This window comes from Mytilus trossulus, chromosome 13, assembly GCF_036588685.1.
Source record: "Mytilus trossulus isolate FHL-02 chromosome 13, PNRI_Mtr1.1.1.hap1, whole genome shotgun sequence".
NCBI classification, from domain to species: domain Eukaryota; kingdom Metazoa; phylum Mollusca; class Bivalvia; order Mytilida; family Mytilidae; genus Mytilus; species Mytilus trossulus.
In genome coordinates this window covers 21,082,738-21,108,255 of record NC_086385.1, presented here as the reverse complement: position 1 = coordinate 21,108,255, position 25,518 = coordinate 21,082,738, and the positions used below count along the sequence as shown (strand labels likewise).

Below are 25,518 nucleotides of genomic sequence, written 5' to 3'. Positions count from 1 at the left end.
AATACACACATTGTATAAACCTAGTCATAGCAGAGATAGTAAAAGGTCAATGATAGTACACCAACATATTGTCTTTACAGATTATTGTACTTTAATTTGTTCACCTTATCAGTCCGAAAACACATTTATTAAAAATAAATTTATAATTTTTTGTGTTGTCTACAAAAATAATTCGAATATATATGTTTAACATAGATAATTTATCTCACGAATGAGTACAATTGAACGTCTGTGCGTTTTATCTTCTTATTATCGGATGGTTATTAGATAAAGCATAAGTCATCTGCGCGCTTATGATTACGTTAAAATATGATTAAAAACCAAGACTTTTAATGATTGTATTTTAAATCCTGGCATGCAAAAATCAGGAGAAAACGTCACGACCTACAGGAAGTAGTTGATATTTTTTCAATAATTATTTAATTTCTCCTTTATTACTGCACATATAGCGATAAAACTTTGTGAATATATATATTATGTCATAATGAACATATTTAAACCATAAGTAAAAAATCGTGAATTTTCCCTTTAAGGTCCAAAGGGTCTAAACTTCTTTGTTTGATTTTGACAAACATTGAATCCTTGGGGGTTCTTTAATATGCTGAATCTAAAAATGTACTTAGATTTTTAATTATTGGCCCAGTTTTCAAGTTGGTCCAAATCGGGGTTCAAAATCAAAAATTGAATAAATGGGGTTCTTTTATATTCCAAATCTAACTGTGTATGTAGATTCTTAATTTTTGGTCCAGTTTTCAAATTGGTCTTCATTAAAGGTCCAAAGGGTCCAAATCATAATTTGACATAAACCTATGTTGTGTCAACTATTTAATCACAATCCACATTTAAAGCTGTATCAAACTTAAAAGTTGTGTCCAATACTTGTCCCATCTGTTCAGGGTTTTACATCTGTGACTTGTCCCATCTGTTCAGGGTTTTACATCTGTGGTCGTATAATGCTGCGCCCTGCGAAGCAACTGGTCTGATATTGACATATTTATATTTATTGCAGATGCCAAAATTGTGGGAAGACATTAACGTTGATGTTATTCGCTCACAGACAGTTGACCAGACGGGACCATGTGCCAATCACAGACCTGCAGATGAAAAAAAAACTACAGTGTTACAACCTGGTAAATACTATCTTTGAGTATGAAAACAAGGCTATGTTGAATGACGGACAATGAGACAATGTTTGGTCTTAAACCTTATTGCATTCCTACAAATTTCAAAGAATATTACTATGTTAATTATAAAAGACTTAAAAACAAAAAAGGAAACACCTTGATAGTTTTTTTCTGAATTTTATTCATATTGGTGGTATAAGCTTTTTGGCTTTTAGAAAAAAGGATCACTGACATTAATTCAGTTAAATTATTGTTAACATTATTGCGGCGTTTTACGTTTCTGCAAATTGGCATTACTTTTCCGTGAAAAAAAGATGACGTTTCTGGAAAAAAAAAGTTTACGCTTCCGCGAACAAATATCTTACTTTTCTGGAAAAAAAGTTACTATTCCAAAAAAAAAAAATTATTACTTTTCCGCAAATAATTAAGGAATACCTACTGATCGAAAGCAAATTAAGCTATAATAAAGAATAAATATGTATTAAGTTTAAGGTCATCATAACATGCAAGTAAAATACATTATTAAAATGTATGAAAACGTATGTTCAAAACATATGAGTTCATAAGTCAGTTCTGGCAGACTATTTGTAGCCAAAACATTGTACAAAGTTCATAGTAGCACATTCACCATTTACAAATTTTGTATTTTGTTCAGGAAGGAAGTCCATCTTCTCCTTTTCATATTTCCGAACGGGTGCTTTTACATTTAGAGTTCTCATCTTTATGTAAGATGTTGTCTTCAGTTTCAATAATACATCGACAAAGACAAATATGGCTAGCGTAAAACTGCTGGTTCAGGTAGGCAGGAAAAGACTCAACACCATTCGTTGTTCTCTTTTCCTCTGGGTCAAAGGTGATGCCCAAATGGTTGGTGGAAATCTCAATTGCCATCTATATAAAATTCTAATATATAATCGGAAGACCTCATGCATTAATCGTCAGATGGAGCATCGGCAATTAATTCACAAAGCATTCTTCAATCATGTCAGTTGGCAAGTAACCAAACCAAAGATTTCTCAATGAAGTTTAACTCATCTTTACCGAGTCAGTAGTTATATCTAGTAAATTGTAGCTAAACTGAGATCAGAACATTTTCTTTATTAAAAAGAAAAAATAAATAATTTATCATATATGTACATTCAAATCTTCATAATTTACCAGGTAAATTTGCGGAAACGTAATAAATACAAATTGCGGAAACGTATATTTTAAATTTGCGGAAACGCAGTATTGTGACTTTGAAAAATTAGCCGAAATGCAATACGCCCCATTATTGGCATGCTGGTTGAAAAACAGATAATGTGAAGAAGATGAACATTGAAAAGTAACCTATTATAAATTTGCAATTCAAATTTAATTCCTAATGGAAAATACATTCATACATATTGTTGATCTAACTAAAGATTATATATTATATCATTAACTTGAATTTAATGGTTTCAAAATTTTTCTTTCTTAGTTATGATGTGTAGAAATAATTTTTTGCTTGACCTTTATGCATATATTTTCAGGTAGTAGATACTCAGTGGTCAGTCCAGCAGCTTGCCTAGAACCAGAGAGAGAATATAAGATAAGAATTAAATTCAATAGTTACAAAACTAACCAGGCTACACCTGATGCAACTACACTGATCGATTCTGTAAGTATCTGGCTTTTTGGAGTTCAAATTATTTTGAACTCAACATATGAAATATATTATCAAAATCACATGCATACAGGAATCTGGTATCGCAATAATTCATAAAATTATATATCTACAAAACTTGTTTGTCATCATCAATTTTGTTATTTGATGTCCAGATAGCAGTGAAAACACATTATTCCAGATAGACCTTTACACATTTTATTGTCCCCACTGGACAAATAATCAGAAAGTTTCAAATTATGTCTTCAAACCAGAATATAAGTAAGGGAAAATTAAGTCATAATTCCATCACTCCAACTTTAGAAAAATGGTTTAACAGTTAAAAAAAATTTAATGAAATTATTTCCAGATTTCCTCTTTAGCATATTTGTTTGTTTTTGTTTACTGAAAACTAAGTGCTATTGTTATAATTGTTAATAAATTCATTGTTTTGTGATTGCAGATTGTTTTGACTCCAAACATAGATAGTATTCCAATATTTCATGGTATTGGTTATCCAGAATACATGAAAAATGAATTTATTCGTTACCGATGTCGTGAATCTCAATTGTCAGTCTACCAGCCAGAACTCCAGGACTTCTGTAGACAGCTCACTTTCAGTATTTCTTCTATTATTCACCAGAAAGCTCTTGGTATGTAAACATTATATCTGTCTTAAAATCTGAAAAAAACATCTTCTCTGGAAACAACTTATATTACCTTTTTAAATGAATTTTGCCGAAATCATACTCATACACCATACAACATTGAAGTTTGTAAATGATTTCATGGAACCCTTACAATAAAACAGTATTTAAAAAAAAAAAATTTATTACTTTTCCGCAAATAATTAAGGAATACCTACTGATCGAAAGCAAATTAAGCTATAATAAAGAATAAATATGTATTAAGTTTAAGGTCTTCATAACATGTAAGTAAAATACATTATTAAAATGTATGAAAACATATGTTCAAAACATACGAGTTCATAAGTCAGTTCTGGCAGACTATTTGTAGCCAACACATTGTACAAAGTTCATAGTAGCACATTCACCATTTACAAATTTTGTATTTTGTTCAGGAAGGAAGTCCATCTTCTCCTTTTCATATTTCCGAACGGGTGCTTTTACATTTAGAGTTCTCATCTTTATGTAAGATGTTGTCTTCAGTTTCAATAATACATCGACAAAGACAAATATGGCTAGCGTAAAACTGCTGGTTCAGGTAGGCAGGAAAAGACTCAACACCATTCATTGTTCTCTTTTCCTCGGTGTCAAAGGTGATGCCCAAATGGTTGGTGGAAATCTCAATTGCCATCTATATAAAATTCTAATATATAATCAGCAGACCTCATGCATTAATCGTCAGATGGAGCATCGGCAATTAATTCAACAAAGCATTCTTCAATCATGTCAGTTGGCAAGTAACCAAACCAAAGATTTCTCAATGAAGTTTAACTCATCTTTACCGAGTCAGTAGTTATATCTAGTAAAATGTAGCTAAACTGAGATCAGAACATTTTCTTTATTAAAAAGAAAAAATAAATAATTTATCATATATGTACATTCAAATCTTCATAATTTACCAGGTAAATTTGCGGAAACGTAATAAATACAAATTGCGGAAACGTATATTTTAAATTTGCGGAAACGCAGTATTGTGACTTTGAAAAATTAGCCGAAATGCAATACGCCCCATTATTGGCATGCTGGTTGAAAAACAGATAATGTGAAGAAGATGAACATTGAAAAGTAACCTATTATAAATTTGCAATTCAAATTTAATTCCTAATGGAAAATACATTCATACATATTGTTGATCTAACTAAAGATTATATATTATATCAATAACTTGAATTTAATGGTTTCAAAATTTTTCTTTCTTATTTATGATGTGTAGAAATAATTTTTTGCTTGACCTTTATGCATATATTTTCAGGTAGTAGATACTCAGTGGTCAGTCCAGCAGCTTGCCTAGAACCAGAGAGAGAATATAAGATAAGAATTAAATTCAATAGTTACAAAACTAACCAGGCTACACCTGATGCAACTACACTGATCGATTCTGTAAGTATCTGGCTTTTTGGAGTTCAAATTATTTTGAACTCAACATATGAAATATATTATCAAAATCACATGCATACAGGAATCTGGTATCGCAATAATTCATAAAATTATATATCTACAAAACTTGTTTGTCATCATCAATTTTGTTATTTGATGTCCAGATAGCAGTGAAAACACATTATTCCAGATAGACCTTTACACATTTTATTGTCCCCACTGGACAAATAATCAGAAAGTTTCAAATTATGTCTTCAAACCAGAATATAAGTAAGGGAAAATTAAGTCATAATTCCATCACTCCAACTTTAGAAAAATGGTTTAACAGTTAAAAAAAATTTAATGAAATTATTTCCAGATTTCCTCTTTAGCATATTTGTTTGTTTTTGTTTACTGAAAACTAAGTGCTATTGTTATAATTGTTAATAAATTCATTGTTTTGTGATTGCAGATTGTTTTGACTCCAAACATAGATAGTATTCCAATATTTCATGGTATTGGTTATCCAGAATACATGAAAAATGAATTTATTCGTTACCGATGTCGTGAATCTCAATTGTCAGTCTACCAGCCAGAACTCCAGGACTTCTGTAGACAGCTTACTTTCAGTATTTCTTCCATTATTCACCAGAAAGCTCTTGGTATGTAAACATTATATCTGTCTTAAAATCTGAAAAAAAAACATCTTCTCTGGAAACAACTTATATTACCTTTTAAAAGGAATTTTGCCGAAATCATACTCATACACCATACAGCATTGAAGTTTGTAAATGATTTCATGGAACCCTTACAATAAAACAGTATTTTTATTGACTATTAGGTGAGAAATATCTCCTTCTTTTATATAGGTATTATTTTCACTTGGACTCAAATTTTATGGTTTATAAAAGATGAGAAGAACCAGTAGTGTAAAAGTAATATGAGGTCCCAGAAAAAGTTAAATATTGACCATTTTTCAAATGTGTTAAAAGGAAGATTGTATTTCAATAAAGGAATTATTATATTTTACAAAATCCTACTTTCAATCAATGCAATATTGTGATAATCAAATGTATAACATGAGAAATCTATTCTAATGTGTATAAATATTGTTTATTTTGATTATAGAGTGTCAATGTGATCCAATGGGATCTTTATTAAGTAGTGAATGTGAATATGCTGGTGGTCAGTGTAGATGTAAACTTAATGTTGTTGGTCACAGATGTAACAAGTGTGCTCCTGGTACATATTATTTTGGACCAGATGGATGCAAACGTAAGTAATCAAAGTATAAGCAACTTCAAAACTACAGATCTTCCAACATTAATGGAAGTAGAAGTGCAATGCTTTCACTTTATAAGTTGACAGTAGGATAGTAATTTTACTTGCAAGGAAACAACCATTAAAATTTCTGGGTAGGTTAAGGGTGACTTATCTTGTAAACTGATACCTGGTGAAGTAGCAAGTTAAAAAAACAGGCAAGCAAGGACCATATTGATACCATATTAGCATGTTCTCCTGATATACATGTACATATTATATTTACTACTGGATGTTAACAACATTTTGCCCTCGATCATTATAAGATGCTATAAGTAAACGGTGAACTGTATTTGGTGTGTAGAATGAATGTAAGACATGGATCACCATTGCCTTGACTATTTCCATTGAGCATTGATAAAGACTATTCTTCATTATACATGTACATGTAGTAAAACCTTGATCTTTAAGACTTTTGCCATGGAATACTAATCAGTGAAGTAGGCCAAACATTTAAGTGTATCCTTTGATTAATTGTTCAAAAACAATTCATTGAACATAGTTGGAATACTTTCATCAATGAAACTTTTCTGAAATATTTTTTCTTATAGCTTGCAACTGTCATGAATATGGTGCTGTAGATACATTCTGTGATGCCAGGACTGGACAGTGTAATTGTATAAGTTATGTTGGAAACAAGATATGTGACCAATGTCAGGCTGGATATTGGGGATTCCCTCGCTGTACACCAGGCAAATGTAATGGGAATGCAGATACGTGTGATGATTTAACTGGCCGATGTGATAATTGTAATGACTTCACTGCTGGTGACCAGTGTGATAAGTAAGATTTGATAAACATTCATATATAATAGTTCACCTTTATTTCCTTTTTAAAATTAAGTTAAAAATTACACCATGACAAGTTAAAGATCAAGTAATACAAGAACTGAAAGTTCAAAGACATTGAAACCTTTTCAAAAAATGAATAAGACGAATCGTAATCTGTTTACTTCTGTTTTTCATTTGAACTGTAAAAACTCACTGTTTAACCATGTCATTTTCACTTTAAAACATTTTGGATGCATCATGGAAATTTACATCTGTGTGTTTATACATTTTATTTTAACTGTGAAAAAACAAAAATGATCACTTTAAAAAATTTATTGACAAACTAAATCTTACATGTCTTATCAAATTTTGCTCAAATTAATTGCAACCAACTCAAACAGGTTAACAATGAAAAATGTTTGATTGAAGCCCAGTATTCACTTTGAAACTCACACAGTGTGCCTGTACATTCTTAGGAAAATAGGGATTCAGTGTTCTACAATCTAATTAACTATTACCATACTCTAATAACATGATATCAAGGGTTTGTAGTCACTGCAAAGGTCTTTATTATTTAAATCTATATACTAATGTATGTTATTAAACAAGTTATGCTGTGGAAAGGATTACATAATGGTGTGCACGTAAGGACATCTAACATATTACTTCTACTGCATGGGGTGTGTAACCAAGTATCTTATCAATGTATGGTATTATTGGTCCCTAAACAATATTTCACTTATTTTTATGCCACACTTACTTTTGTTTGGCATATCAGTTTGGTTATTGCTTTGAACAGAAAGAAGAGATTGAGTTAGGAAAATTAGCCATTCCTTTAGTAGGTGAAAATGCAGCTTGATTTTATCAGTATGATTCTATGCAGTTTTTATTTACACGATCAATAATTTGAAGATTCCAAACAATAAGATTTTTTTAGGGGTTGCAACGTGTATATATTTAAATGTAAAATACTTTTTATAGGTGTTTGGATGGATACTATGGTGATCCTCGTATAAATTACCGCATACCCTGCATACCTTGTTTATGTCCTGGAGGACCAACTAGTGATGTACAGCATGCTGATTCCTGTTATGAAGATCCAAGACAGCAGTCAGTAGTCTGTAACTATTATCCAGGTTTCAAAGGTATAATACATTTTGCTATCTCACTACAAAACAATTTGAAATTATTTTAATCTAATACTCATGAACCAAAACTAAAGAATTATGCTATGTACCAGATTACTTTATGGCAATCGTTTTACAAACCAATGCGTTCACAGTTAATACATTTTCCTATAATTTCCTCTTGATGATACAATTATTTTAGTTCTAGTAAACAGTTTACAATTTCTCAAAAATTTTAACAGTAAAAAAAGGCTAAGGGGAGTCAAAATTTGACAACAATTTGTATATTTTCGTACAATTTCATGGCTGTCAATATTAAAAGAAGATTTGGTGAAGGCCAGTGGGACAACTCTTCACAAGAGACCAAATGACATGGAAATTAACTAACTATAGTTCACTGTACCACCTTCAACAATGAGCATAGCCCATACCGCATAGTCAGCTATTAAAGGCCCAAAATGAGAAGTGTAAAACAATTCATATGAGAAAATTAACAGCCTAATTCATGTTAAAATTTTTTAATGAAAAACAAATCTAACACACTCACATCCACAACCACTGTTTACAGTACAGATCTGAAGACAAAACTGGGGTATTAACAGATTAATAGCACAGACTAGGCCTTTGACATGTAACTGACAAAAATCCTCACTCATAACAGTATATTTAGAGTACTTTGCAACTTATCCAAATATTTGTAGGAAATGTTAAGGCCGTACTGTAGTGATAATTGATTAAATTATTTTTAGGACCAAACAGTGATACTTGTACAGACAACTTCTTTGGAAATCCAAAGGATGTGAATGGTACATGTGAACCGTGTATCTGTAATAATAATATAGATCCAAACATTGGTGGAAGTTGTGACACCTCATCAGGGGAATGTCTCAAGTGCATGTTTAATACTGAAGGATTCAACTGTGAGCAGTGTAGTCCTGGTTACTATGGTGATGCAACAACCCAGAATTGTAAACGTAAGCATATGATTTCACCCTTGTTACATTATTTATTTTATATACTTTTATTTAAAGTATTATTTTTAAGACACAAATAATATCTTCCTATGATTTACTCCAAAACAGACATAAAAGGAGTTAAAATGGCATTTAAGCCCACATTTAATACCACAAAATATTAAAAAGTGAGTCAATAACACATTTCTGTCACATTTTTCTGAACTACTACATAATAAAACTTCTTGATATATTAGTACCAATATTCATATTGTTAGGTTTCACTATGTGACCCTTTTCTTCCTATTTGCATAATTACCACGCTTTCTACATTTGATTCTCACAAAAGAAATTTTATCATTTCTTTTCTTAGCCACTACAAATACTGTGGATTCATTTATTTTCGTGGATACCAATTTTCGTGGATTGAGGAAAACTTATATGTTCGTGGATATTTAATTTCGTGGTTTTGAAGAAACCTGCATACAAGCCTATAGAAAATTTGGTATTCGTTGAACATTTAATTACGTGGTTCGTCTGTTCCCACGAAATCCACGAAAATTGGTATCCAACGAATAATAATGAATCCACAGTAAGGATATAAGAGGATCCATCATATTGTGTTGTTTTTATTTCCCTTCAAGACAGATGCATTTCTTTATCAGTATTTGTATTTGATTTATAGAATGTATTTGTGATCCCTATGGAACATTTATTTCTTTGTCAGTATTTATATTTTGATTTATAGAATGTATTTGAGATCCATATGGGACATTTCTTTCTTTGTCACTATTTATATTTTGATTTATAGAATGTATTTGTGATCCCTATGGAACATTTATTTCTTTGTCAGTATTTATATTTTGATTTTCAGAATGTGTTTGTGATCCCAATGGAACATTTATTTCTTTGTCAGTATTTATATTTTGATTTTCAGAACGTGTTTGTGATCCCTATGGAACATTTATTTCTTTGTCAGTATTTATATTTTGATTTTCAGAATGTATTTGTGATCCCTATGGAACAGACCCAACTGGTGGAGACTGTGATAGAGTCACAGGACAATGTCCCTGTCTTCCAAATGTTATTGGACAACAATGTGGCTCCTGTGCTGCTGGTTTCTGGAATATAACAAGTCAAATGGGTTGCTCTTCATGTGGCTGTGATATGCCTGGATCTACTAGAGAAGAATGCAATCAGGTAAAATAATTTCAAAACGATTTATCCAAGCTTTTATTTTAAAGAGGGTCACAGTCCTTTGAAAGTCTACAGTATATATTTATTAAATGTTTTAATCCTTTTTTATCTATACTATTAAACGAGAAGACCTCATTTTGGGTGTCGCTTCTCTTCTTTCCACAATAAATCAATCATCATGCCTCTGTGTCCTATGGGTTCAGTGCGTAATGGCATTTGTCATCCCTTCATATGATTATTCAGATTGAGTTATTTTGGGTGAAAAAAGACGTCCGGATATGTTTCCGTCATTGGGCGAAATTTTAAGTCAGATTAGACTTCCGGTTTGCGTTTTTCTGTATACTTTGAACATACATTAATACTACGTACACAGTGTATTTTCTGTCTTATATCCGTCATTGGACGAAATTTAAGTCAGATTAGACCTCCGGTTTGCGTTTTTCTTTTTACTTTGAAACCAATACATATACTACGAATAAAGTGTATTTTCTGTCTGATATCATTTTCAAGCCTTACTATCCACTGCGGTCACAGAGTTTATTAAATAGAGAGGGTCTGAATAATATATCAATGACCGCTGTGGACCAATTATTAAACTGAGAATTGACTGTAAAAAGAAAATACACTTTCGGGACGTCTGGAACGGGTGTTTTTAAGATCGAAATTTCAGGATTGACCATTTCGGGATCCGGGATTTCTTTTTTCGATATTTAATTTGTATAATAAATTCAGAACCTCGGGATTTCATGTTTTTAAGCCCGGGATATTGGGATCAGGGCCCCTCCGCAGTGGCGGATCCTGAAATTTTCATACGCAGGGGCCTGTTGACTCCCTTAGAGGGTCCCGCTCCGCTGGGTAATGCTTCAGTGATTCTCTATACAAGCAACCAATTATTTTTCAGAATCCGCCTCTGCCCCGACCCCCTTTAATGAATGTTCATAATATACAGATAAGCGCTAGAATTATTCATGTGTTATTAAAATTAATAGAGAACAAACAAAAAAAAAAAGATTTTTTTTTGTGGAAAAAGGAGGAGCCGGGCTAGAAAAACAATTATCCTGTCCCAAATTACCTTTGACCTTTTCTGAAATTCTAAAGTCACTAAATGTTTTACAAAAAAAAAGAAAATGTGGTATGAATGCCAATGAGACAGCTCTCCACAAGAGACCAAAATGACACCGAAATTAACATTTAAAGGTCACCTTACGGCCTTCAACAATAAGCAAAAGCCGATACTGCATAGTCTGATTTAAAAGACCCCGAAATGACAATGTGTTGATGAGAAAACTAACAGCCTTATTCATGTACAAAAAATGAACGAAAAACAAATATCACTGAACCACTGAATTACAGGCTCCTGACTGGAATGTTCATAATACATGTACACTAAATGTATGTTCAAAATGAAATAAATAGAAAACAAAAAATTGGAATTTTGAAAATAAAGGGGGAGGGCTAAAAAACATTTTCCTGTCCCCAAGTACCTATGACTTTTAATACTTTTCCTGAAATTCTCAAGTTATTAAATCTTTTACAAAATTCTTCCTACAACACTTTACATCCTTTCAAATACGCTCTGAATGCCCGCGATTTTGCGGGTGTGTTCTAGTAAAAAAAAAGTGGACCAATGTCTGACTCAGATACCTATTTTTAAACTTGTGAAATGCTGATTGATTTATTGCTTACTTTTCTTTGTAGTTTGATGGTCAATATGATTGTGTACATGGAAGAGGAGGAAGAGAGGCACACCTCTTGTGGTCTTGAGATATTGATTAATTAATTGCTTACTTTTCTTTGTAGTTAGATGGTCAATTTAATTGTGTACATGGAAGAGGAGGAAGAGAGTGTGCCTCTTGTGGTCTTGAGATATTGATTAATTAATTGCTTACTTTTCTTTATAGTTTGATGGTCAATTTAATTGTGTACATGGAAGAGGAGGAAGAGATTGTGCCTCTTGTGAAGATAATTACTTGGGAGATCCTACTGTGCAGTGTTATCGTAAGCTGATGTTTTCATTATTCCTAATAAAAATTCCAGTTTGTAAGGCTTTTTATCTTTGAAATTGAGTAGGGAGTAATGAAAGTGTTAAGATAGAATGTTTGTGTTTCAATTTGTAAGGTATTTTTTTTATTTAAATCTTTCTCAATTGAATATTTTAATTCCCTTTGTTTTTTAATTTTTAGCATGTGACTGTAACTACCAAGGCTCTGCTCAGACTCGGTGTGACAGGAGGTCAGGTCAATGTGTATGTCTGACAGGAATCAGTGGTTACAAATGTGATCGTTGTGATAGAGGCACCATAGGAGTACTCCCCAACTGTAAGCCTTGTGGAGATTGTTTCAACAACTGGGACAGAGTGATCAGAGACTTGTCGGGTAACTTTTTAGAATGGTTAAGTTAGTTTAAGTTGAACATACACTTAAGAGATTTAAGTGATAACCTTTTACTCAGATCATCTTAATCTACGATTATCAAATGAATATTCTCAAGTTTGAAATATTATTACATACTGTGAAAGTACTTTTATTCGTGGGGTACCAATTTTTATGGTTTTCGTGGATGACATTATCCACTAATTTAAATGTCCAACGAAATAAAACAACCATTGTCTAAATCAAGACATGGTAGGTTTGACTACTTGTGATCTAAAGAGTATATTGAACAACGCCAAATCTGAGAATACTTTTAATAGCAGTCACAGAACTACAACCGCATTCATCTATTTAATCTTTAATAACCTAAACTGTACACTTTTTGATCTTTTAATTCTCATGAAAAATATTTTTGATTGATGAAAGTCTAATTTTCGGTATTGATATGCTAGTATGATAAAGTGTACATGTTATATCCTCATAGTTCTCGTACATATGGGAAATAATAATTTCATGCTGTGCTTGATTTTAATCCGAATTATTTCACAACTCAAGATATGTTTATAGCATTTGTTTATCTTACTGTTTTCTTTATGCGACGTGTTTATAGCCTAATTTTAAACACCTTTGATAGTCTTTTATCTGTTGATCACTTTATCATGGGTTAATTAGTGTTATCACTATGATTTACATGGGTCAATGTTTACTTTGCAATTTCCTTCAATCTAGACTATTTGTAACCTTTGTTTTTAAAGGCTTTAATCTTTAATTTTTAAAAATCCACGAATTTAAAAACCCACGAAGATGTAAATATTGCTCAAACCAATAAAATTGATAGCCACGAATTGAAGTACTTTCACAGTATCTTCATAATTATGTCCCTCAGAATTTTTGCCAACTATAAGTTTGGATGGTGAATGTAAAATTAGAATACTGTAACTGGAAAAGACAGAAATCATCATCAATTTTCATACTTGCTGAAAGAGATTATTCCTCACTCTTGATTACACTTATACTAGTATTTACTGTCAGATGGATTTCCCTTGCTTCAGCAACACTTCTTACACGAGTTTTTGCAGTGTTATTAACTACCTCAAATAGTGTTCATCTATCATATATTTTGATTTCATCAATTAGTTTAAACATATTTATTTATAGTGGATTGGGAAACAAGTTATGGCTCTCTCTTAACACGGGTCAGCCATGTATCGTCCCCTTCCGACGGACTATCATTGTTTCCTTAAGACCATACTCGCAAATGGTGTCAAGGGAGAGCCGAAAATTGAGTTCCTGAAATTTTCATCCCGAACGGGAATCGAACAAGAAACCTTTGTGTTAGTTGTCCAATGCACTAACCACTACACCACGGCTCTTTCATCAATTGTTTGTTGTGTTTGAAGCAAACAAGGATTTTTCAGTTGTGTATTAATCTGCTACATGATCTGTAACTACTCTTAACACATACGAATGGATTTCAGTGAACTTTTTACCAAATCTTCATTTCTTTTAATTCCAACTGAAATATTCTGAATATATTTCATTTTTTGTTCAGAATGACATTCTATTTGTAGAAGAATAAACACCATCTTCATTCTGTTTGATAAACACAATTGAATAAAATGTTATTTCCACATGCAAACTTTTTACCAAGCAATATCCCTTATTTGACAACTCATCTTTTCATATGTGTGATAAGATATATGATGAAGACTTAGATATTTTTTACATTTCGTTTACTGGAACCTAAAAGTTTCTGAAAAAAAAGCACAAAAAATTTAGTAGCTGAAAAGAAGTCACCAAAATTTAGTATTAACATGAAAATTAGACATCCAAAATTATGTTACTAACAAGTAGGAAATGAAATACAACATGGAATCTAAGGAAAACTCAAATCTTTAATAAAATTCATGTATCACACATTTTTTCAGCCCAAACAACAGACTTGATCAAAAGTGCAGTAGACATTAAAGCAACAGGTGTAGAAAGTGCCTTTAATAAAGAATTTCAGCAAATGGAGGAAAATTTGGATGAAATAAGACAGATTGTTAGAAATGCCAACATTTCTTCAGAAGATATCAGAAATTTAGATAGTCTGCTAAAATCTCTCAGGTAGGCTTTTATTTTGGAAACATTGGGAATTGAATAACAGAAATACATACAAAAGAATTTTTCACCCTTTTATTATTGACTTCAAAAAGTACTAAAGTTGAAAATCTGAAATATTAATAAATTGGAATCATTTGATATTTGAATTTTAGTACTCAAATATGAATGCAAAGATTTATAGTATCAAAAATTAAGTTACAATGGCAAGATGATTAATTGTTGCATGCTAAAACCCATCAGAAGAAATGTCCTTCATATATCAGGAAAAGACATTTAACCTGTTGCCCCATAGAAAGCCTTGCACTTAGTGTAATAAAGGCTTCAGATGATTGTCCTGCTTCCAACTGTAAACACTGCTTTGGTGATCTGATGTTTGCATGTTTGACTGGAATGCAGGAGATTTGAACCCCAGCCAGGTCAATGCAGGAGATTTGAACCCCAGCCAGGTCAATGCAGGAGATTTGAACCCCAGCCAGGTCAAATTGAAAACTGAAATAAGTATTTGCTGCTTCTCTGCTAACTGGCGGTATTTAGTAGTAAGCACAAAACTTATCAGCTCAGAGTCCAAATAATATGTCTTGGTAGAGTGACATGAAATACCACATCAGAAAAAACATGCTCTGCGTGTTGTTCTAATACAAAGCAGGGTTTATTCTTATACTGTAAACCAACTTATTTTCGCATATATTTTTATTTCGCGTTTTACCCTTTCTTGACCACTTTGCGGCTATTTAATTTCGTGATTTCCTTATTTCCTTGATGAAGTTTAATATGGAGAGACCCAAGGTTTACTTATTCGTGACGATTTATATTTGCGTTATTTTTCTACTCGCGAAAGTCGCGAAAATAAATCGCTCGCGAAAATAAGTTGGTTTACACTATTGCATCATCATGTTCTCATCCTAAATATGCATTTAATTTGTCAGTGGACAAAAAAACAGCCGTCATTCCATTCTGACATGACAACATAATTATGCATATGCTTTAAGAAGGTGCAGGTAGAACCATTGTTTTATACCCTAGTCGACCCTTGGTGTACAATGGAAAAAATAATGTGTCTGAATATAAAATGAATTCAAAGTTTTGAGAGAAAGGTTAAATCCCAATGTTCAATCATTCAGAAATACAATCATAACTTGTATGCTTTCTTTTTATTATTTTTTCATTCTTTTATCTTATTTACATAGGCAGCTTTTATCAGATGAGTTTAGAAGATTGAATAATACAGAAAGTCAGTTCAATGCAAGAATGGATGATATAAGAAAAGGAAATAATGATATTTTATCACTCAAACAAAGAGTGGAGGAATTAAAAAAAAAGGCTGATGATTTGAGAAGAAATGCAACAGACATTCAGGCCAGAGATGTAGAAGGTAATGTTCAACAGTACAGTGACCAATTAATGAACTCATAGCCATAATAAACCTTTTAAAAATCTATCAAGCAACAGAATTAAACATACCGAAATCAATAGAAATTCATGATTTTACAGTATAGTATAATGGGGACTTGGAAATTCTCTGTTTTGCAGATATTTACTGAACTCGGAAAAGGCCTTGTGAGCTATTGCTATTACTCAGTGTCTGTCGTCCATCAATTTCTCACATTTTGATTTCAAGTTATACCCTTGTCTGTCCGTAATTAGTTTCCATTAATAATATAACTTCTTACTTTTACATAAGGTGCCTTCAACATAACAAAGGAGGCACAGCAAAAGTCGAGAATGGCCCAATCTAAAGTTGATGGAACCCAGGGAATGCTGAATGAGTCTATGAAAACAAGAGCTGAAGTGGAAAAAATGCTGGAAGAAAAACGTAATGCATTTAATCAGAAAATACAGGAAAACGAAGCTGAATTAAATGAAATGGATGACAAAGTTTCAAGTCTTGGTAGTAGAATAGCTGATCTAAATGAAATGGTAAAGTTTATTCTTTTTTTTTAAGAGCAACACTGTTTGAAACATAAGCAAAGGATAACGTACAGTTTTTCAGAATTGAATGTTCAATGTGTGTATATAAATGAGATGTACTTAAATTAAACCATGCTTTTCAGTTAAAAATATACTCTTTTCTTAATGTTTCAAATTTAGATCAACTGTATGATATTTAGAATAATAAATATTTGATAATCATAAAACCTTTGATTTTATTTCATACTTTGTTGATTATGGATTGTTTTTTAGCAATTTGTAAACTATGGAAAAATTCATATATATGTCCAGGTGCTAACATTTTAATGTATATATCTTGAAAGACAAGCATTTGTATATAAATAAAATTTGACTTGTACATTACAGGTTTGTGATGGAAGAGGAGATCCTTGTGATAGTGTCTGTGGAGGTGGGGGATGTGGCAAGTGTGGAGGAATCAGTTGTGATGGAGGGGCTCTTACCAAAGCTGACAATGCCATTGATCGGGCCAACCAAGCTAAACTGTTATTAGACATTAAAGAAGTAGATGCCAATACAATGCTTACAGAGGTACATAAAGAAATAATATCAATGATTTTGTCTCATCCTCTTTGGCCCTATGAAAGCTTATATGGTTATTAGCAATATTTTCTTGGAAGGAAAATTTAGCTCAGCTTTGAAAACAACTGAAGTGTCAGTCATACTGATTATAATTTTGAAACTGAAGCTGACATCAACCAATGAATAATCTGTATACTTAGGTGACATGAACCAAAAAATCAAATAGTTATTTTTTGAATAAATGTCTTGAACATTTTCAAAAATCAGATCCAGTCAACAATATTCAAAAAAATTAAACACATTGGAAATAAGCCTACATCTCTCTTAGATATTTAAAAAAAAGGGTTTGGAGGACCCCAAAAGTTTTATTTGTGTTAATGAAATGAAATATGTCCAATGCAGTGGACATACAAATTCTGTTCTTTTGTCACTTGTAAGTTACATTTTACAACCTAAACAACATAAAATTCTCCTTGAACATATCTACTCTCTAACATAATTATATCGAACTACTGTGGATTCATTTTTATTCGTGGTATACCAATTTTCGTGGGTCACAGCGATCCATGAATTTAAGAATTCAACGAAGAATAGTCCCAATAAATTTGTATGGAGTTTGATGTTTATTTCCGGTTATCTTATGCAGTTCCAGTAAAGTGTTGACTAGCGTTAAACATTGTAACAAAACACATGTTTTTTATTGAAAGAAGATACAAGTATTTTAATTAAATCAATAATAAATATATCGAATATCAGTGATAATTTACTTTTTAAAATTTATTAAAACTTCATAGAAAATAACTGCAAGTTGTTAATTACCGTGGTTAACTAGTGATTGAAAATCAATGGGTTTAAGTACGGGGATATTGCCCGTAGGTGATATTGTTTATGGCAGGAACATTTATTTTCACACCATTTTCTTATATGACTGTTTATTAAATCGTGATTAAGGAAATGAGCTTTCAATCATAAAGTTTTGATTGCATTATAGAATTCCAACAAGCATTTATAAATTGTAAAACAAACAAATACTTAGTTGTCTTTTTCCATTATTGTTATAGAAGTTTTTAATGAACACTTTAACCTAAAATGACCAAGCGAGGATTTTGACAATTCAAAACTTTGTCAATGAATTCCTCCTTTTTAGTTTTTTTTTATTATTGATCAAACCAAGGAGGTTATATGATCTCCTTAATCAAAAAGAAATCCATGAATTACGTATCTGATTTTTTTTTGTAATCAGCATTCCACGAATTTACGTATACCACGAAACGTCTTTTTTTCTCTATCCACGAAAATTGATACCCACGAAAATAAATGAATCCACAGTATATCATACAGTGTAATGAACTGGCCATTACTGTTTTAGCCTTGATATAGAGTCTTATTTATGTGTTTACTCAAGCAACATAATTCTATTAAATTGTTTCCTATTTACATAGTGTATTGAAATTTCAGATACAGCAAGCACAACAAGAAGCAGAAGAAGCTAAAGATCAAGCCCAGATGGCTTACAATAAAGCTATGAAAGCTAAAAATCAAACTGAAAGAGCTAAACTCATGTTGCAGAATGTTCTTTCTGATGTACAAGACTTCTTGGGATTAGGTAGAGCAACACCAGATGATGTTAAAGAGGTAAGTATCATAGTTTAATTTATGTTGTTTTCAGATTTATTTCAGACTCTTAGGAAATGAATATTGATGAGCTAAATATGAAATGGTACAAAATAAAACAGATATTATTGCATTTAAAGCATTCATCTATTTTAACATTTGGTAGACAGTTGTCTCTTTATATGCTATGTATTGGGGTAGCTTCCCCTGAGTAGAAATTTATTCTAGAGAACTTCTTATTTCATTTTATCAAAAATTTAACAATTATTTTACACTTTTGCTTTATTTGTTACTATATTGTCTTGTCAGAATGATGATGGTTTAATTCTTTGTTGTTGAAATCTTGTAAAATTTACTGACTCAAATAACAAGCTACTTACATCATAAAAAAGGTATACAGATTGTACCAAAAAGGAGTTGACATTAACTCTAGATTGGCAAGATGCATTTGTATTTCATATGTTCATCCTATCATATCTACTTAAACCCTTAAAAATTTATATGGTGACATCAATGGAGGTCTTGTTAAATAGGCACAGAATCATCACAAAATCTTGATATTACAGCTAGTGAACATTGTTGTTACCTGACCTAATAATGACTTCACAGTTCAGCTAGAAAGCAAACTAACCAAAGATATTACCTTTGCCTACACACTCAATACAATTGGCAGTAATATACGTTTCAATATTTTTGCTAAGTCATTAACATTAAAAACTTTTTTGTAGATAACTGAAGAGGTACTTGGTATGAGTATATCACTGACTCCAGACCAAATCATTGAGTTGGCACAGAAAATAAATGAAACCATTTGGGGTTTACAGAATATTGATTCCATTCTCAATGCCACAAGAGATGATTTAGATAAAGCACAGAAGCTGAAGGAGAGGGCAGAAAATGCAAAGTAAAAACTTAATTCAGACCATTACTGTTAAGGGTTCTGTCAACCACCATGGGCTTCAGTAATTTAAATAATCAAAGACACTGGGATGATATTATGTTTGTCAATTGTAAAAAAAAAATATCTTTATTATTGTGATGTTACAGCTTAAACTGCATCATCATTTTTCTATGTCACAAGTTTCAATTTAAAATACCATCCTCGGGTATCAATGAATATGTCTGGCTGAAGAACACAAGGTTTATGAATACAAAAGGAAGGTTGGGATAGATTTTGGGAGTTGAGGTCCCAACAGTTTAGGATCAGGGGCCATAAAGGGGCCCTAATAAGCATTTTTCTTGGTTTTCGCACCATAACTTGAGTATAAGTAAATAGAAATCAATGAAATTTACACACAAGGTTTATGACCATTAAATGAAGGTTGGGATTGATTTTGGGAGGTTTTATCCCAACAGTTTAGAAATAAGGGGCCCAAAGGGTCCAAAATTAAACTTTGTTTGATCAAAAATTGAATAATTGGGGTTCTTTGCTATGCTGAATCTAACTGTGTATGTAGATTCTTAATTTTTGGTCCCGTTTTCAAATTGGTTTACATTAAGGTCCAAAAATTGAATTCTTGGGGTTCTTTGATATGCTGTCAGAATCTAAACATGTACTTAGATTTTTTATTATTGGCCCAGTTTTCAAGTAGTTCCAAATTGGGGTCCAAAATTCAACTTTGTTTGATTTCAATAAAATTGAATTCTTGGGGTTCTTTGATATGCTGAATCTAAACATGTACTTAGATTTTTGATTATGGGCCCAGTTTTCAAGTTGGTCCAAATCGTGGTCCAAAATTAAACTTTGTTTGATATCATCAAACATTGGGGTTCTTTGATATGCTGAATCTAAACATGTATTTAGATTTTTGATTATATGCCCAGTTTTCACGTTGGTCCAAATTGGGGTCCAAAATTAAACTTTGTTTGATTTCAACAAAAATTGTATGTATGGGGTTCTTTGATATATGCTTAATCTAACCATGTATTTAGATTTTTGATGTTTGGGACCGGTTATCAGATTGGTCCACATTAAAGTCTAAAGGGTCCAAAATTTAACTTTATTTGATTTCATCAAAAATTGAATTCTTGGGGTTCTTTGATATGCTGAATCCAACAATGTATTTATATTTTGGATATTGAACCATAATATGGGTAATGTCCAATTTAAAATTAAAAGTTACCACATTCATTATGTGTTAGAAACTGGTGTTGTGTCAACTATTTAATCACAATCCAAATTCAGAGCTGTATCAAGCTTGAATGTTGTGTCCATACTTGCCCCAACCGTTCAGGGTTCAACCTCTGCGGTCGTATAAATTGCACCCTGTGGAGCATCTGGTTTCATTTGCAATTATTCCATATCTCCTTATTTTTATATTATAATAAAAAGATAATCTTTTTGGTAATATCTAAACAAATTATTGCTTGGTTATATTTGAAAAAAAAACTTAATTATTGTAGGGGTGATGCAAATACTATCCTAGGAAAAGCCCAGGATGTTCTTGACAACTTGAAGGGAGCTGTATCTGCCCAGGAGTTAGCTACAGTTGCCATTAATAAGGCTGACGCAGACATAACCAATGCTGAAGCAGACCTCACACAGGTAAATAGAGAAAACAGGTTCAGAAGGAAATACTTCTTCTCTGGATAATAGAAATGCAGTCACTTTACAAAGTTGTGCACATAGATTATGGTCAACATCATTTTATTTGTTTTAATTGTTGAGAAAAGACAAGAACTGCATAACTGACTGCAATGTCTGTGTATATGAACAAAACTCTACAATATTAACATGGCCTGGAGTCATTGTTGTACCATCTTCCATTGTTAAAATTGTACTGATTATCCAGCATTATTTGTACATGTATCGAAAATATCTACAAACTGTGTTATGGAAAATTCATATAATCCTATAAGGGTTTAGAACTATTTGACATGAGAAAGATTTTTAAACCTTCATAGATTGTAATGAAACTTAAGACAGAAGCTAGCCTTCAAGATCAAGAATTAGTATCTGAAAAAAAACTTTATTTTCAAAAACCTTGTTAACTTTTACAAAAATCTTCTCCTTTGAAACTACTGGGCCAAATTTAACCAAACTTGGCCACAATCATCATTGGGGTATTTAGTTTCAAAAATGTGTCTGGTGACCCGGCCAACCATCCAAGATAGAACATAGGGGTAAAATGCAGTTTTTGGCTTATAACTCGAAAACCAAAGCATTTAGAGGAAATCTGACATGGGGTGAAATTGTTTATTAGGTCAAGATCTATCTGCCCTGAAAATCGGTCAATCCTTTGTTGGGTTGCTGCCCCTGAATTGGTAATCTTGAGGAAATTTTGCTGCTTTTTTGGTTATTATCTTGAATATTGTTATAGATAGAGATAAGCTGTAAACAGCAATAATGTTCAGCAAAGTTGGATTTATAAATAAGTCAACATGAGAGAAATGGTCAGTTGACCCCTTTAAGAGTTATTGCCCTTTATATTCAATTTTTAACAATTTTCATTAATTTGGTAAATTTATATAAATTTTTACCAAAGAATTTTCTTTGTTACTAATTGGCAAAGTTCATTATAGATATAATTGTAAGAAGCAAGAATGTTCAGTAAAGTAAGAACTTCAAATACATCACCATCACCAAAATACAATTTTGTCATGAATCCATTTGTGTCCTTTGTTTAATTTGCACATACACCAAGGTGAGCGACACAGGCTCTTTAGAGCCTCTAGTTAACCATTTTTCGTAGATCTTAGTAATTTTTTAGAAAAATCTTCTTCTCTGAAACTACTGGGTCAAATTTAACCAAACTTGGCCACAATCATCATTGGGGTATTTAGTTTCAAAAATGTGTCCAGTGACCTATCCAACCATCCAAGATGGCCGTCATGGCTAAAAATAGAACATAGGGGTAAAATGCAGTTTTGGCTTATAACTCAAAAACCAAAGCATTAGATTAAGATTTACAAATAAGTCAATATGACCAAAATGGTCAATTGACGTCCTAAGGAGTTATTATACGACCGCAAAAATTGAAAAAAAATTTGTCGTATATTGCTATCAGGTTGGCATCGTCGTCGTCGTCTTCCGAATACTTTAAGTTTTTCGCAATCCAACTTTAGTAAAAGTGAATAGAAATCTATGAAATTTTGACACAAGGTTAATGACCTCAAAAGGAAGGTTGGGATTGATTTTGGGAGTTTTGGTCCGAACAGTTTAGGAATTAGGGGCCTAAAAGGGGTTCAAATAAGCATTTTTCTTGGTTTTCGCACCATAACTTTAGTAAAATTAAATAGAAATCTATGAAATTTAAACACAAGGTTAATGATCTCAAAAGGAAGGTTGGTATTGATTCTGGGAGGTTTGGTCCCAACAACAGTTTTGGAATAAGGGGCCCAAAGGGTCCAAAATTAAACTTTGTTTGATTTCATCAAAAATTGAATTATTGGGGTTCTTTGATATGCCGTGTCTAACTGTGTACTTAGATTCTTAATTTTTGGTCCCGTTTTCAAATTGGTCTACATTAAGGTCCAAAGGGTTCAAAATTAAACTTAGTTTGATTTTGACAAACATTGAAACTTTGGGGTTCTTTGATATGCTGAATCTAAAAATGTACTTAGATTTTTTATTATTGACCCAGTTTTCAAGTTGGTCCAAATTGGGGTCCAAAATTAAACTTTGTTTGATTTCATCAAAAATTGAATAAAAGGGGTTCTTTGATATGTTGAATCCAAATCATGTACTTAGATTTTTGATTATTGGCCCAGTCTTCAAGTTGGTCCAAATCAGGATCTAAAATTATTATATTAAGTATTGTGCAATAGCAAGAAATTTTCAATTGCACAGTACTCAGCAATTACAAGAAATCTTCAATTGCACAGTATTGTGCAATAGCAAGAGATTTTCAATTGCATAGTATTGTGCAATAACAAGAATTTTCAAATACACAGTATTGCACAATATCAAGAAATATCTAATTTCACAATATTGTGCAATAGCAATATTTTCAATTGGAGTTATCTTTCTTTGTCAAGAATAGGTATTTGAATAAACTTAAATCATTGTTTTATTCAATATACAATGTATATTCACTTTTACTACCAACTGATAAATTAAAACAATCTTTACCATTCAGTGATAACAAGCACTTTTTAACATTTTAATATTTTATGATGTATTTAAATTAGTAATTATTGTTGCAAACTCAATTAGAAATTTGAATTGAGATTAATTTTGGAATAAAGGATAGGGGGTGTGAAAAAAAATTGGGGGGGGGGGGGGGGGTTCAATTTTTCTCAAGTAAATTTCATAAATAAAAAGAAAATTTCTTCAAACCTTTTTTTTAGAGGATTAATATTCAACAGCATAGTGAATTGCTCAAAGGCAAAACAAAAATTTTAAGTTCATTTGACCACATTCATTCTGTGTCCGAAACCTATGCTGTGTCAACTATTTAATCACAATCCAAATTTAGAGCTGAATCCAGCTTGAATGTTGTGTCCATACTTGCCCCAACCGTTCAGGGTTCAACCTCTGCGGCCGTATAAAGCTGTGCCCTGCGGAGCATCTGGTTGTTAATTTTAACAAAATATTTTCCTCTGTAACTAATGGGCCAAGTTCATTATAAATTGATATAATTGTAAGAAGCAAGAATGTTCAGTAAAATAAGATCTTCAAACACATCACAATCACCAAAACACAATTTTGTCATGAATCTATCTGTGTACTTTGTTTAATATGCACATATACCAAGGTGAGCGACACAGGTTTATATAGATTAGACTGTTGGTTTTCCCGTTTGAAAGGTTTTACACTAGTAATTTTGGGGCCCTTTATAGCTTGTTGTTCTGTGTGAGCCAAGGCTCTGTGTTGAAGGCCATACATTGGCCTCTAATGGTTTACTTTTTTTTAATTGTTATTTGGATGGAGAGTTGTTTCATTATCACTCGCACAACATCCTCCTATATCTATTTAACTTTAAACGGTTAAACATTCTGTTATTTTTCAGTGGAGAGAGTTGGAGGCTGAATTAGAAGATCAGAGAGCTAATGCTCTCAACAGCAGAAAGAAATTAGAAAATGACATTAAGGATCTTCGACAACAAGCAGAGCTAGCTGTTTTTGTAAAGGAAGATGCTGTAATTCAGCTTAAACATGTACAGGCTCAGATGAATGACAATCAAACAGAACTTGATGAAAAGCAAGCCTCCATGAAGGATATAGAAAGAAAACTTGAGAATTATAAAGGTGATGTACTGAAATTACAAGAAGTTTTGGCTGCTTCTGACAGACAGAGAAGAAATGCTGAAGCTGAAAGAGATGAGCTATATATATTTACACTGTTTACAAGTTTGAGTTTTGGTGGGGTTATTTTAGCATGCTTAAATGAAAAACAATGCAAAATTTTGTAGTTTCCGTTCTCTTACTTAGAGATGCCTCAACCAAATGTTATGAAACTTTTACACAATTTTTTTTACGCACCACAAAATACAGATCAAGATGAATTTGGTGGCGACACTTTAATAATTATCAAGTTACGGCCCTTGATCATTCCAAATGTTTCCTCATGTGCATACCAAATGTATCCTTAAGGATAATATTCTCCATCATGTATCTTGTCTTGTAGCAGAGGATTTAAATGGTCTGGTTCAGCATACAAAAATTTTAAAAGTTCTTATGAAAAACAAATCTGTCATGGCTGTTGACAGAGAAAAAAAAATGATTTTTTTTATTTAACAAATTGTAATATTGTCAAAGAAGGAAGTGGGGGAAAAATATGTGATTCAGAACAACCATTTTTGACACTAGGAAACATCTCTTTTGTGTACAGAAAGAGACTTTAAATGGTATTGAAATTG

The 25,518-nt window shown here is 32.0% G+C and overlaps 1 protein-coding gene across 1 annotated transcript in view; it reads left to right on the top strand.

Annotated features, from left to right (window-relative positions):
- Positions 1 to 25,071, top strand: part of LOC134694159 (laminin subunit beta-1-like) — a 29,636-nt gene extending 4,565 nt beyond the window's left edge. Inside the window, exons 5-24 of the mRNA XM_063555156.1 lie at positions 1,010 to 1,130; positions 2,636 to 2,763; positions 3,212 to 3,401; positions 4,687 to 4,814; positions 5,263 to 5,452; positions 5,919 to 6,065; positions 6,662 to 6,893; positions 7,862 to 8,025; positions 8,757 to 8,981; positions 9,961 to 10,160; positions 12,059 to 12,155; positions 12,341 to 12,532; positions 14,458 to 14,638; positions 15,823 to 16,007; positions 16,317 to 16,552; positions 16,931 to 17,113; positions 18,563 to 18,739; positions 19,447 to 19,622; positions 21,122 to 21,263; positions 24,670 to 25,071. Of these exons, the coding sequence (XP_063411226.1) occupies positions 1,010 to 1,130; positions 2,636 to 2,763; positions 3,212 to 3,401; positions 4,687 to 4,814; positions 5,263 to 5,452; positions 5,919 to 6,065; positions 6,662 to 6,893; positions 7,862 to 8,025; positions 8,757 to 8,981; positions 9,961 to 10,160; positions 12,059 to 12,155; positions 12,341 to 12,532; positions 14,458 to 14,638; positions 15,823 to 16,007; positions 16,317 to 16,552; positions 16,931 to 17,113; positions 18,563 to 18,739; positions 19,447 to 19,622; positions 21,122 to 21,263; positions 24,670 to 25,071 (3,696 nt within the window). The remainder of the gene's footprint in view (positions 1 to 1,009; positions 1,131 to 2,635; positions 2,764 to 3,211; positions 3,402 to 4,686; positions 4,815 to 5,262; positions 5,453 to 5,918; positions 6,066 to 6,661; positions 6,894 to 7,861; positions 8,026 to 8,756; positions 8,982 to 9,960; positions 10,161 to 12,058; positions 12,156 to 12,340; positions 12,533 to 14,457; positions 14,639 to 15,822; positions 16,008 to 16,316; positions 16,553 to 16,930; positions 17,114 to 18,562; positions 18,740 to 19,446; positions 19,623 to 21,121; positions 21,264 to 24,669) is intronic.
- Positions 25,072 to 25,518: the final 447 nt, after the last annotated feature.